This window comes from Sus scrofa, chromosome X, assembly GCF_000003025.6.
Source record: "Sus scrofa isolate TJ Tabasco breed Duroc chromosome X, Sscrofa11.1, whole genome shotgun sequence".
Lineage (NCBI taxonomy): Eukaryota > Metazoa > Chordata > Mammalia > Artiodactyla > Suidae > Sus > Sus scrofa.
In genome coordinates this window covers 88,293,584-88,309,122 of record NC_010461.5, presented here as the reverse complement: position 1 = coordinate 88,309,122, position 15,539 = coordinate 88,293,584, and the positions used below count along the sequence as shown (strand labels likewise).

General features: G+C 47.1%; 1 protein-coding gene across 1 annotated transcript in view; it reads right to left on the bottom strand.

Moving 5' to 3' along the window:
- The window catches only part of MID2 (midline 2), a 100,854-nt gene extending 85,763 nt beyond the window's left edge, over nt 1-15,091 (bottom strand). The window contains 2 exon segments of the mRNA XM_005657908.3: nt 295-1,010; nt 14,969-15,091. Of these exon segments, the coding sequence (XP_005657965.2) occupies nt 295-954 (660 nt within the window). The 5' untranslated portion in view covers nt 955-1,010; nt 14,969-15,091.

Below are 15,539 nucleotides of genomic sequence, written 5' to 3'. Positions count from 1 at the left end.
GGACGGACTACTAGTGTGGGCCATGCATGGACTAACTCCCCCAGAACTGGCCGGAGGTGAATGAATGCAAGCAGGGATGTGCAAGAGAAGAGCCGGGTTCCAGCGGGAGCTTGCAGGTGAGGAGTCTGCTCTTCACGAGAAGAACCTGGAATTAACTCACTTGGCAGATAGGAAAAGTGACCCCTTTTATTAGGGAACTCGCAAACTGCATACCCGTGTGTGTGTTGTGTGTGTGGTGTGTGTGTGTGTGTAAAGAGACAAAGTTGTGTAAGGCGTGTTTCCCAGATCCCTTACCTTGAGCTTCTCAAACCGGTCATTCAGGGACGCGACCTGATGGTCTCGATGACGCCCCACCAGTTTGCATAAGGCACAGATCAATTGGTCATCAGATACACAATACATGTTCACTTTCTCATTCTCATGGTCCAGGCAGGTGATCCCTCGGAGATGTGTGTCTGGCACGGGTTCCACCAGGCGGTGGCTGGTGAAAGGTTTCTTGTTGGGGTGCGTGGCCCGCAGGCAACGATCACAGTAGGAGACCTCGCAGGTGATGCACGTTTTCACTGCATCCCTTGGCGGGTCCTGCTCACAGAACTGGCAAGCAATTCGCTCACTGGACATGGCGCTGCTGGGCCTGTAAGTCCTCTCCCGGCGGCTCTCACTTGGGGAATTGGGTCCACTGACAGAAGCCTTCTGGAAGCGGTCAATAATGTTCTGCAGAGTCACATTCCTCTTGAGGCCGTCCAGGCCCCGGTGGTTCAGCGAGATGACATACCTGCACGTAGGACACTGGAAAGCGGTAATGGGTTCAATGGATTCACCAGAGCTGCAGCTCGAGACCAAGATGCGATGGGCGCAGCTGAAGCAGAGGCTGTGAGCACAAGGGAGCAGGAGGGGGTCTTCAAACAACTCGAGGCAGATTGGACAGGTCAATTCAGACTCCAGTGTTTCCATCTTTAGTGAAAATAATCCTGCTGAGGCATTAAGAACCGCAGAGGCTGGGCTTTCACCTGCAAGGAACACAAAGCAAGGGTCATTAAGCATTTCCAAAGGAAACGTGGATGTAGCATAATTGCACACTAAGCAGTGGGGGCTTTGCAGGCTGGATTCCCCAGGGATGCTGGAGCAATAGGAAAGCAATTTGGGAATGAATCAGAAAGCCATTCTCCCCCTTTAAACCTTGTTTGTGACAAAGGCCTGGGTTTATTTTCCTGCACTAATAAACAGAAGCTAGTGGCCACCTCTGCATCCCGGCTTACTGACTCACAATACTGTTGCAGCTCCCCACACCGGCACGGATCAGCCTCTCACACATCCTCCTCACCCACATCCCTCGTCCTGGACTATGAACAAGCCCGAGGCTCTGCCCAATTCTCAATCTCCACTCTCCTATATTGTTCTCTATTTTACGTCCAGGTAAAATATAGAGGCTGCTCCTATTTCATTTCTAGTGGAAGGAAAACAAGGCCATATTTCAAACTAACGCTCTAGTTCTTGAAATGATCCATTTCTAAGAGCCTACGCAGGAAAAGAAGAGAGAGCCTTAGAAAAATGTAGTTCTTGGAGCAGGATAATAAGTTCTTCTGATGCGTGAGCTTGAGTTACTTCCTTTTACCACGCATGGAAATTTCTGTTGCAGCCCATTTTTAATAAACGGAGTTAGTTACTAGAGACAAAGAGGAGAATATTAAAATATCCAAAATATAAAACATGTGTTATGGGTTTTAAGTGTTAATCCTATTTTTAGGAAAGACAAAGGAATCTATTGCTTTTGAATATAACTCTTGTTCATCTCGCTATCACTGGAGACTCTCATCAGGCTTAAAAGAAGTTTGATTCTGCCATTGGTATCTTGTGCAGATTTTATCATCTGTCAGAGATATCCGCAGCGCCCTCTCACAGGAAACTTAAAGACTGAGTCCTATCATATCTTGTGCACAAGTACAATACAGATAGCCCTAAACGCTGTTGTTGTTGGGGTTTGGTTTTTTGTTTTTGCTTTTTTTTTTTTTTTTTCATTTTTGTCTGCCCAGCAACATGTGAGCTCTCGGGCCAGGGATCAGTTCCCAGCCTCAGCCTCATCTAAGCAGAAGCTGTGGCAATGCCGGATCCCTAACCCACTGTGCCAGGCCAGAGATCGAACCCCGCATCCCAGCATTCCCAAGATGCCACCAATCCCGTGGGGCCACAGCGGGAGCTGCCCTAAAAAGCTCTTTCTAAATCAAACCTTTGAAGTGCACTAAACTACCTACTTATTTAACGGAAATCTATAGGAAATTGGGCTGTAAAAGTGAAGAATCTTTTTGTACAACAGTCATTCTCAGTGGGTTTGATAAGTTTATTTATTTATTTATTTTTGTCTTTTGTCTTTTTGTCTTTTTTGTTGTTGTTGTTGTTGTTGTTGCTATTTCTTGGGCCTCCCGCGGCATATGGAGGTTCCCAGGCTAGGGGTTGAATCAGAGCTGTAGCCACCGGCCTATGCCAGAGGCACAGCAACGCAGGATCCGAGCCGCGTCTGCAACCTACACCACAGCTCACGGCAACGCCGGATCGTTAACCCACTGAGCAAGGGCAGGGACCGAACCCGCAACCTCATGGTTCCTAGTCGGATTCGTTAACCACTGCGCCACGACGGGAACTCCGGGTTTGATAAGTTTAGATGTTGGTACAACCACTGGTTTTCAAAAAAGGAGATGAGTGCTATTCTTATTTTAGAAAATACAAGTGCTGGAAAAGGGTTGGCCAGTATTTTGTCGCTTATAACATCTATCAACATTCGCCTATAAAGATGAAAGAGGCAAACAATTAAAATGCACACATATCATAGAATCTTCGAATTGGAAGAGACGTTAGAGATGACAGACTCCAACACTCACTCAAGGCAGGAATATTGCCTTTGGTAGTTCCACTGCTCCAATTCAAACATGTCCATAAAGGAGTCTGCTCTTCTCCTCTGCCCCTCAAAACGAAACACCTTCTCCTCTTCCAATGTGCCCTGTCGGTTGAATATCACCATCCAAGCCTAGAAACCTGGGAGTTCCCTCATGTACAGGTGTATCACTTCAGCTACTTGGTGGCTTCCAGAACCTTCTGTGGTATTTCATTTACATATCTATGTCTCCCGCTAACTCGCCTGGCTCCTCAAGGGCACCAACGATATCATAGTTTGATTCATAGCCCAGGGCCTCACACACAAGAAGTATTCAGAAATGAAGGATCCCTTAAAGTAGAGGACGTTAAAGAAAGGACCTAGCATTTATGGAGCACCTCCTATATTCTGAGGACCATGTTACAAACTTGACATACAATATTTCATTACATTCTACCAGGGAGGCTGTACAGCAGGTGCTAATACTAGTGCATAGTAGGGTTAGGGACCTGGGGCTCAGCATCATTAGGCAAATGAACTGGGAACATACACACCCAGAGCCCTGGGTCAGTCTAGTGCCAAGGCCTGTGCTCTTTCCTCTACACCTTTATTTCAAGCATCTCACCTCCTTCACTTGACAAATATCCTGACTATTTACAAGAGGGTTTCCTGACAGCATGTTTCCGCTTCTATTTGTGTCTCTCGGTGTCCCTCTGAGTGTCTCTGAAACGGCCTCTCACGCCTGGTCCCTTTCAGAATCATATCTCTTTCCTCTAGGCCCATCTCCACCTCACTCTGCACTTGTCCTACTGTCTCTTCCAGAAGGGCCTGGCTGCACTCCTCAGTGGCCCTGCTGGAAGCTACCTGGGAGAATCAAGGAAGGCCTCCTGCCAAAATGACAGCTGGTCAGGAGCATTGCTGACAGACCTGTCTCTACGTTGAAATTTTTATGACAATTAGAGGACTGCAACTCTGGAGTGCACGTCGTGGCTCAGTGGTTAACGAACCCGACTAGGAACCACGAGGTTGTGGGTTCCATTCCTGGCCTCACTCAGTGGGTTAAGGATCCGGCATTGCTGTGGGATATGGTGTAGGTCCAAGACGCGGCTCAGATCCCGCATGGCTGTGGCTGTGGTGTAGGCCGGCAGCTACAGCTCCGATTCGACCCTAGCCTGGGAACCTCCATATGTTGTGGATGAGGCCCTAAAAAGACAAAAATAAAAATAAAAAAAAAAAAGAGAGAGAGAGTACCACAACGCTTCTAAATCTTAGGAGCCTGCCATATACGTTCTTCCATATAGAGGCAAAGCTCTTCGAATGTTCCTGTGACCCAAAAAGTTGACCCTAAGTGTGACACCCGAACCTCACTATGAAATTAAGCTTAGGAAAGCATATGCAGTGGGTCAGGCCTGCCTTGGATAAAGGTCAAAACAGGACTTCGAACTGGGGGTTTTTGAACCTTCTAGAAACGTGTAAAGAAGGTTGTATATCATGTAGGCAATTTTCGTGGGGAGAGGGCTGTCCATAGCATTAAAAATGTCCTCGAGGAGTTCCCGTCATGGCGCAGTGGTTAACGAATCCGACTAGGAACCATGAGGGTGCAGGTTCGGGCCCTGCCCTTGCTCAGTGGGTTAATGATCCAGCGTTGCCGTGAGCTGTGGTGTAGGTTGCAGACGCGGCTTGGATCCTGCGTTGCTGTGGCTCCGGCGTAGGCCGGTGGCTACAGCTCTGATTTAACCCCTAGCCTGGGAACCTCCATATGCCGCGGGAGCGGCCCAAGAAATAGCAAAAAGACAAAAATAAAATAAAAATTTAAAAAAATTAAATTAAATTAAATTTTAAAAAAATGTCCTCGAGAGTCCTTGACTGAACAAAATCCAGACATCAGTGCTCTAAAATAACCACCTTAACTGATTTCAGCTCTATAAAGAATAATATAAGATGGCTGCGGTCTGTTGCTTCTAGTAACTTTTTCTATTATACTGTTTCCATTCTGTTTTAATTTATTATCATAGAAGAACTGCTTTAGCCTATCTGGGGGAACTGAATATTTTTCAGCATCTTCAGACATCTGTTCATCTCATCTCTCATTTATGAGGCTGCCTTGTTCTGGTCGCTCCTAATATTCCAGCATCCTTTCAACCTGTCTCCCATTTTCCCTACCTCCCTGATAACCTAAGCACCTCTCCCCATAAGATTTATTGGGCGTTTGATACGTGCCAAGCAGTAAATAATCCCCTTTACATGCATTATCTCATTGAATTTTCACAACCTTCTAAAAGGTAGGTACTATTATGACGACAACAACAGCAACAACAACAACAACAAAAAAAGGTAATTTGCCCCCAGTCACATTTGTTTGCAAGTAGCTAAGCTAAGATTCAAACCTGGAATAAAACTGAGAGTTTTATATATATATATATATATATTCAGGGTCAACTGACTTTTGATAAAGGTTTCAAAACCATTCAACAGGAAAAGAATAATCGTTTCAACAACTGGTTTGGGAGAGTCAGATGCCCACATGCAAGAGGATGACGTTACAGCCCTACCTCACACTACACATCAAAATGTACTCAAAATGGATCAACAATCTAAATGTAAGAGTAGAAACTATAGGGAGTTCCCATCGTGGCTCAGTGGTGAACGAATCCAACTAGGAACCATGAGGTTGTGGGTTCAATCCCTGGTCTCCCTCAGTGGGTTAAGGATCCGGCGTTGCCGAGAGCTGTGGCATAGGTTGCAGATGCGGCTCGGATCCCACGTTGCTGTGGCTCTGGCATAGGCCGACAGCAACAGCTCCGATTAGACCCTAGCCTGGGAACCTCCATATGCCGTGGGAGCGGCCCAAAAAATGGCAAAAAGACAAAAAAATAATAAATAAATAAATAAATGTAAGAGTAGAAACTATAAAACTCTTGGAAGGCAACATAAGTGTAAATCTTCATGAACTTAGGGTTAAGTAAGGGTTTCTTAGATGACACCAAATGCACAAATAACTGAAGAAAAAAATAGATAAATTGGACTTCATCAAAATTTAAAACTTCTGTACTGCAAATAACATCATCAAGAGAGTGAAAAGACAACTCATGGAACGGGAAAAAATATTTGCAGATCATATATGTGATATAGGTTGAGTACCTAGATATATATACAACTCTTACAACTCAACAATAAAAAGACCAAAAAAAATTTTAATGGCAAAGGACCTGAATAGACATTTCTTCAAAGAAGATATACAAATGATCAGGGAGCAAATGAAAAGGTACCCAACACCATGAGTCATCAGGAAAATACAAATCAAAACCACAGTGAGATACCACTTCACACTCACTAGGACGGCTGTAGTATTACTTTACACACACTAGGATGGCCCTAATTTAAAAAAAAAAAGGGAATGGCAAGTAGGATGTGGAGAAACTGGGATCCTCATACATTGCTGGTGGGAATATAAAATGATGCAGCTGCTTTGGGCAAGTTTGGCAGTTCCTCAAAATGTTAAATGTAGTTACCATATGATCCAGAACAACTTAGGATATTCTCACTCAAAAACTTGCACACAATTTTTTTTTTTTGGCTGCACCCATGGCAGATGAATGTTCCAAGGCCAAAAATCAAACCTGAGCCAAAGAAGTTCCTGTCGTGGCTCAGTGGTTAACGAATCTGACTAGCGTCCAGGAGGACTCAGGTTCGATCCCTGGCCTCGTTCAGCAGGTTAAGGATCCGGCATTTCCATGAGCTGTGGTGTAGGTTGCAGATGCGGCACAGATCCTGTGTGGCTGTGGCTGTGGCTGTGGCAAAGAGCCCTAGCCTGGGAACCTCGATATGCCACCAGTGCGGCCCTAAAAAGCAAAACAAACAAACAAAAAACAAAACCCGAGTCATAGCAGTGACAATACCAAGTCACTAGGGAACTTCAGGTACACAAATGTTCATAGCAGAATTATTCATAACAACCAAAGGGTGGCAGCAACCTAAATGTCCCTCAATTGATGAATGGATAAACAAATCTGGTATAGCCATACAATGGAATATCATTCAGCAAGAAAAAGGAATGAAGTACTGATGCATGCTACAACAGGGATGCTCCTTGAAAGCATTATGCGAACTGAAAGAAGCTAGTCACAAAAGGTCACAAATTTGCTGATTCCCTATATATGAAATGCCCAGAATAGGTAAACCCAAAAGAACAGAAAGTATATTAGTTAGTGTTTGTCAAGGGCTGGAGGCTGGGGAAGATGGAAGTGGAGGGAATGGAGAGTGACTACTCTGGTGGCATTTGGTGTCATCTAAGATGGGGTTTCTTTGGGGGGAGGTGATGAAAATGTTTAGGAAGTAGATAGCAGTGATAATTGCACAGCTTTGTGAATATACTAAAAACCACTCAATTGTATACTTTAATATGGTGAATATTATGGTATGTGAATTTTATCTTAATTTTTGTAAAAGATACAAACCCAGGTCTGACTCCAGTGTGTGAACAGTCAACCACTATTCTATACTGCCAACTGTGAAATTATGTAATATTTCTAAACACTACTGAATTGCTTACTCCTTTCAATTGTTTTTCTAGGTTAGTGATTCCCTGTCGAGGTTTTTTTACAATACCCTGGGATATCTCTAATGATCAATGGATGTCAGAAAATTATCAGGTCCCAATTTTTTTCTTTCTTCTTCTTCTTTTTTTTTTTTTTTTGGTCTTTTTAGGGCCACACTCGTGGCATATAGGGGTCAAATTGGAGCTATAGCTGCCAGCCTACACCGCAGCTACAGCAATGCCAGATCCAAGCCATGTCTGTGACCTACACCACAGCTCACGTTGACGCCAGATCCTTAACCCACTGAGCGAGGCCAGGGATCGAACCTTCGTCCTCATGGATACTAGTCAGATTGGTTTCTGCTGCACCACGACAGGAACTCCCAATTTTTATTCTTTTAAAAATTATAAGACTCCTAAAAATATTTGACTTCTATGTCACAAAATACTTTTAGGAAGTAGAGGAGGAAGTGGTCTGACCAAAAATAAAACAATAGCAGTGCTGCAACTTCAAAAAGTTTGTGAAGCACTAATTTATGCAGAATTAGAGAATATACTAAGGATAAAGACAAGATGTCAACCTGCTAGGGTGCCACCAAAAGACAGGTAACCACGAAGCTTCTGCCAGAAGACACAATGGTTTGTCATAAAAATGCACTGATGAAAAATGCCTGGGTGGGCAGACCAATGGCCTGTCAAGAAACAAATGCCCACATCCACATCCACTGATTCGTTCTCTTCCATATCATGTAGTTACTGCCATGTAGTCAAATAAGGATGTTTACATATTTGCCCTTGTTCTATTATAAAATTGTTTCTGTATGGCTTATCATCACCCTGCATCCCCCTTCAGGCTGAGATCCCTGAAAGGAAGAAAAAAAAAAAAACAAGTTGATGAGAATAAGCTATAAGAAGGTATCATAAGGCGGTGTGAGTAGGTAGAAATACGAAGGAGTTTCAGTGCAGACCATTAGGATAAAAATAATACATTCTACACTGAAAAATTGATTTCAGCACTGCCCTTCGAATCCAGCATTCAGTTTAAGTGCTCAGAGAGAGACGCCGTGATCTGCACTTGGCAGAATTCTATTATTTCAAATGTTATTTGAACATAATTAAATGCCCACTTATTTCAACAGTTCACATTCCATCTAGTTTTCATCTTCCGGGTCTGCAGAGCATGGCTCTAGGCTCTCGCTGCCTCCCCGAGGAGCCACCGTCTCCCTTTCTTCCCAGAAAAACCAGGAGTGTAAAACCCAGCCTGACCTCCGGGCTGCGGAACGAGGATTGAGCTGGGCTGTAGGATTTACATTCTTCAGGATATTAACATTCACGTCCCATGAGCGCTTCCTTAAGACACTAGAAACTGTCTCTCTGCCCTGGAGGCTGAGCAAATGAGTCCTGGCTTAGTCTGATGTTCCCTTAACGGTAAAATGTCCTTCGAGTCCGGACACAAGACTCACCAGCCGATCGCTTTAAGATGCGCGTTCCAGCTCTGACATCCTATTATTACAGAGCTCTTGCTATCTGTTACCAGATAGGAAAGACACCTTGGATTATTGAAAACTGGTTCCTCACCACACAGATCTTATTTATTAGTGTGACTAGAAAGGCTGACAAGCAAAGGGCATCATCACGAAAGGAACTGGAAATAAACAAAATGCATTATTTTCCCTTGGCTAAGCCAAGGTGCTGAAGGAATGACTGTGGCTGGCTTTGCCTGTTGTACCTCAGAGAAGATATAATGGGTGTTCTGGAGGACAACTAAAGAGGAGGGGAGTCCCAAAGGCATAAAATAATAACACCTTTTGGAAAAAAAGGAAGACAACCAAATCCTAGAATACTACTAGGAAAGGACCCCTTCCTTGCAGCTCAGGAAAGATCATCTGGTAACAAAAGGCAACCGATGTAGAGAATTCTCACCCTAAAAAGATACAGACTGAAAAAAAAAGAGGCTAAGTGGTAAGTAAACAGAATTAATAATAACCCTCATCTTACATTTGTGTACCAATTTTATACTTTTAAATGGTTCCGAAGTCATTACCTCATTTGCTCTTCATAACAGAGCCTGGCTGTAGTCCTAGTTCTAAACTCAATTGGCCTTGTGACCCCAGGTAAGACATTTCAACTATTGGAGCTACAGCCACCTCATCTGTCAAACAAAAAACACCTGTCTGGTTCCTGTCGTGGTTCAGTGGTTAACGAACCCGACTAGAATCCGTGAGGACGCGGGTTCGATCCCTGGCCTCACTCAGTGGGCTAAGGATCCGGTGTTGCCGTGAGCTGTGGTGTAGGTCGCAGACGCGGCTCAGATCTGGGGTTGCTGCGGCTGTGGTGTAGGCCGGAGGCTGCAGCTCCGATTGGACCCCTAGCCTGGGACCCTCCATATGCCGCAGGTGCGGCCCTAAAAAGACGAAAGGCAAAAAAGGAAAGAAAGAAAGAAAAAATAAAAACACTTGCCCTACCCATCCTATAGGCTCCTGAGGATGTGATGGGGATACAATTATTAACTTGCTTTACGAATACTGATATTCTCAACACACATTCACAGATGACAGATACTGAGCAAGTTATTAAGGAAATAGCACAAGTTTGGAAATTCACCTCAAATGCATGGTTGGCATAACAGAAGACAATTACACTCCCCTACAAGTTTTCCAGAGGACCGTGCTTCTGATTGTGGTATTTATTATATCCATACGCCTCCCCTGTGAAACTGGAGCTCTCCCCCTACCCCCACCCCCACCCAAGGGAAGAACTGTCTCTCTTTTTTCTTAAACTTTTATCATGCATAAGAAGAGCTCAGAGGGTGATCACCGGCTGACAGCACCAGAGCCAGTTCCTGTCTAATAGGTTGTTAAAGCCTACTTAATATTTTATAGTACATGCATTTAATGATCTCTTCTTTACAATAATTAGCTCCTAAATCCAACCATTGGCTATTTTATACCATATAGACATCATAAACATTAAAACGAACATCACAAGAACAGAACTAAAAGTCCTAGATCTGCTACAAACACAAAACATTAATCTAAGTAACCAAGAAACGGATTTGCCAAGGTAACACATGCTAATTGTCAGAAATCATATGTACAGTTCATAACACCTTTATCTTAATACCAATTCCACTGGCACTTTTGATGCTGGGGAGCAAATGGAGAACAGACGCATTCACCTGAGGCTGTCAGCACAGCTTTCTATCTATTCTAGGACTGCTTTCCCCAATCTCTGCTACCCAATGAAATACCTGCAAATTTTCAAATATTCAGTGGGACACCTGGATAGGCAGTCATCTCTACTTCTACGGAATAAAATTGGCAGAACATACATGGAAGGCATCCTGTCGGATGTCAGGCTGCGAGGACCCCAGGTTCAGGTCAGAAACAAGGGACAGGGAACAGAAGCCTATTTGAAATCGAGCTTCTACTCCCCTGGGAACCACATGGATCCTAGCAACACTGAACAAAGGGCTATAGACAAAGCGATGGAGGATTCTGGACCGTAAACCATTTTTTCTATCTCTGGGCTGTATCCATTCAGACGCATCACTGTCCTGCATTAGCACTGTCTACCATGCTCATATGTTCTCCTCCTAACTGGGACCATTGTAAATACTGGGATTTTCTGTTTCCGGAGGATTTTAGGTTATAGAATGACTCTGTTATCAGACTTTGGGGTTTCTGTAAAAGGAAGATCCAGAGACTAGGCATGCTATTCATCAACGAGAGGAGTCTGACCTGCAGCAAAGAGGCTGAGACAAGGCCCAAGGTCAGGCAGTCAGAGCCCGGCAGGGAGTAAAGAACCCAAGTAGGACAAGTCTTACGAAGGATACTTCGCTAACCCACTTAGGCAGCGCCAACACCCTTATTACAGATTCAGGTGAACCTGACACGGAGAAGGGAGGGGTGGGATGTTGGCACATTACTCGGAATCTCTCCACCACCCATGCTTTAACCATCTAATAGTCCTAGCAGCTTACAGGATTTCTAAGGGCAGTGCAGGAGCTGGGAGACTGACTATGGAAAAGAACATATCCATCCGTGGCCATGGAGAAGGGGAAGACAGAGAAAAGAGAAAGCGTAGAAAGAGCCGCAAACCTTCAGTGCCCACAGAAGACTCTTAGCAGTTTTAATTCATAAAAATGGACAAAGAAACACATATGGATCCTTGGGAGAGAGGCGAAATAAAATGACTAGTAAGGGAGTTCCCTTGTGGCTCAGTGGGTTAAAGATCTGGTGTTACTGCAGTGGCTCAGGTCACTGCTGTGGTAGGGGCCACAGGCTGCTGCGTGCCCCCCCCCAAAAAAAGACCACTAGCAGCCCGCACAGGGTGATGACTAGAGCTGGAATTTGTCTCAGCACCGCTCATGCGATCTTCTCACTTGATGATGATGATGATCTCAACACTGATTGAGAAACACTTGACTAGTCTCTTCTCTACACAGGTCAGTGATGAACACGATGTTTGTTGAGAGACCTGAACTACAGACGTTAGCACACCACCACCTTGGTACCCAAATTTCATCCATCAAAAAGGGAACAACTGTGAACTCTCCCCCAGCTGTCGTATATCCAGTATCAACATGTTACCTGTCATATTTTGATGAGGCAATGCTCTAAGACACCCAGCCTAAGTAAGGCGGTGCGTCACAAACACACCGCCACATTTTCCCCTTGTGCACAGAAGAGAAGACAAAGCCTAATGCTCCCAGGACATGGATCACCTCCGGCCTCCACTAGCAGCTGAGTCCCAAGGCCTAACAGCTAGGGAGTTACCAAGATCCATAAAGACTGAATGACAGACACACACGAGGCCAAGCAGGTGCCTCTGAGAATAGCCATGTGCAACACACTCTGGGCCTCCGCTCTTTCGCCTCCTTTGTAGGGATCTCTCTGTTGGGAAAGAGAGAAGCTGAGCGCTGAGGGACAGACATTTTCCTTCTGCAGTCTCCTCCTCAACTGTCATGGTGTCAGCAGATTTTATGGGAGGAGGGACGAGGGAACGGACAGGCTCACAACCCAGAGCAATTTTTGGATGCAATTATGAGACTCCACTGGCACTGCTTGAGGATCTACAAGTTGGAGCACGTTGCCCTGCACTTAGGACGGATTAACTACACCGATTTCATCTAAATCAATTTGCACTGCTCAGATGATATGTTCATGAAGCAACCAAGGCACTCTGATTTGCAGCAGTACTTCCCAGGGGGTGGCCTTGCAAGGTACAACATGCTAGATGAGGAGTTTAGTAGTCATGAAAGTAAATGCGAGGGCAACAATCGCTCCTTCGTGTCCCTAGCCTGTACCCCTGCCCAGCACAGCCCCTCCCTGTCCCCATCCTGGAGCTGCAAGTAAGGTGGTAGGCCTTAAAGAAGCAGGAGCCCAAAATACAAGGTCAAGGCTAGGGCATTAGCCCAGACAGCAGAGGACTCTGCACACTGTAGGTGCTTTTAATACATATTGTTGACTCACTGTTGCCAGATGCTAATTGTGCTTAGACAGCCATGCCTAAAATTATTTATGCCATTTTTCAGAAGAAATTAACTAACTGCCCCCATATGGGCTAAAAATGGCTGAGGTTATGTTTCCAAACGAGTCTGAATCAGATTGTGAGGTTGGAGTACATTAGATATGATTCAAGCCTTAGCTTAAAATAATCACCATTACTCTGTATGCCTAATTTTATGTATGTTTTCATTCAGTAGTATGTGCACTAGGAAAAAAAAAAGAAAGAAAGAAACAGACTTAGGACCAAAGTAGGGTGATAGATTTGGCTCCCAAAGGGGTTAATAATGGAAAGTTAAGGTTTCCAGTAAACTAGGGTTCCTACTTACACCCAGTCAAGCTATTATCCCAATAAAAGGTAAACGAAGTACTTTCTTTGAAAAGTATAATGCTAAGGGTTTACAGAAACCTTTCATCTTCAAAGGACTAAGCCAAGACACACAATAGCCAGTACACAATATGATGCCTTTTATACAAGTGCATCAACTATGAAAGAAAGGTCATAGGAATGTCCTAGGGCCATAAAGCCGCCGCAACATCAGATTTGGGATGAACTCTCTGATCTTGGCTTCTAGACTTGTATTTCAACCACACAAATCAAGCTGTGAGCAACAATCAGGGGAAATCTAATTCACCTTATATATCTGTATTAAGTTAACGGAGTGGGCATGAATATATAAAAATAGCAAAGGCTTCCCGCTTGAGCAGTGAGGCATGGAGAGGAGTGAGAAGGGGGCTTGAGGGTTAGGGGTAACCCTCTTGCATAGATAGGGTGAGAAGTAGGGGAGGGAATCTCCCTGTTCAGCTGTCCCCTTCTGTTGGAACCTTGCCAGAGAACTGATGTAGAGGGAGGGAGAAGAATGAGATTAAAGGCACCCCTTATGGCCCAACTTGAGAATCAGAAGAATCAACCCACACACAGTACTTGTCTATTTACACAGCCTCTAATACATTCCTTTATGAGGACTCCTCTTCTGAGACACACAATCACCAGCAACCATTCTCCTCACACTCAGAAATCCTCAAAAAGGCAAACTGGTTAAGGAGCCAGAGGCTGCATGGCTGGGAGGCTGGGAATGCACAGGTTGATGGGGAGGAGTCTAGGGGACGGGTGGGTTCTGGTGGGAGATTCGGGTGGGCAGGTAGGTGTGTGACGACGACGACGTAGGAAGAAGGCGAGTGAGCGTGAAGGCGGGTAGGGGAGTGTGGATGAGAGGGAAAGTGAAGAACCCGGAGACCCCAGGAGCCCAATTTCCGGCTCTGAGATGAATCGCCTCCAAGAAATGCATTGCACACGAAATACTAAGTAACCTCAACCTTATCGTCACCGAAAATGTTTCGGCAAATCTACTCGGCCGTCATTTACTTAATTCTTACGAGCCAGGAATGGAAAAACCCCACCTCTCCCGCGTTCGGTCGCCGTCTGTCCTAGGGAACTACAAGTTTTCCCTCTCCCCCACTGAGCTGGTTTCAAAGCTAGGCCAGAAATAAGGAACCACCCGGACGGAGCCTCGAGGATCGCTCCCCGGGCAGCAAAGGGATTAAGTTTCGCCGGGCCTCCCCCGCGGGCAGGGTGTCCGCAGCATCTCCGGCTGCCGCAGCAGCAGCCGCCGCCGGGCGGCCAAAGGGCGCCGCCCGGGCCGAGGAGGCTGCGGGCCGCAGGAGCGTGGGAAGGCGGCGGTGCCCTTTCCCAGACTCGCACCCAGGCTCCGAGAGAGCCGCTCGAGGGCCCACGCCCGGCCCCGCCAGGCTGCGCGGGAGGCCTCGGACCCGCCCCCGCCCCGCACCCCGGAGTGCAAACTCCGTCCGGGCTGGGCAGCGACGGGCGCCCGGGCCCCAGCGGCGCCACGGGGATCCAAGGCCGGGCCAGAACCCCCGCCGCCGCCAGCACCTCGAGCCTCACGGGCCCCGTCACCCCGCCCCGCCGAGCCCCGGAGCAGCCCTCGGCCCGCGCCGGGCCCCGGCCGCACCTGAGACGCGGCCCGAGCCGGGGCCGAGCTCTGCGCGGGCGGTGGCGCTCGGCCCCCGGGGCCGCGGCGAGGGGGCGCGTTTTACCCGGAGCATTCCCGGCTGCCGGCCATGTCCTCGGCGCGCCCCAGGCCACCGGGTACTCGCTTGCCTCCGCCGCCAGCTGGCTCGGGCTCTGGCGCGAGCTCCCTGGCCGCCGCTGCCGCCGCCGCCGCCGCCGCCGTTGCCGCCGCCGCCGCCGCTCTAGGCCGCCGCCCGCCTTCGCAGCCGCCGCCGCCGCCGCGCAGCAGCCGGGATCCGCCCGCCCGCACGCCCCGCCGGGGACAGCACGGCGGCCGCCACGCTACCGCGGCTGGATCTCCCGAGCCAAACTTAAGAGTTTTCGCTCCTTAGTCCAGGGGCAGCACCATGACACCGCGGCGGCACCACACTGTCATTTCCGCCGCCGCAGAGCGGGAGGGAAAAAAAGGCAATCCCGACGAAAAGGGGGATGGGGTACGGGCGAACTGGGCTAGGGCTGCCTCCCCGAGGGAGCGCTGGGAAGGGCCCGGCAGCAGGGGTGCTCGGCCACCTTCCCCGGCTCACCTTCCGCCGCCCCCGTCGCTCCCAGCTCCCCCTGCCCCTCCTCTGGAGGCGCGTTTACATGTTTTCTCCCCGG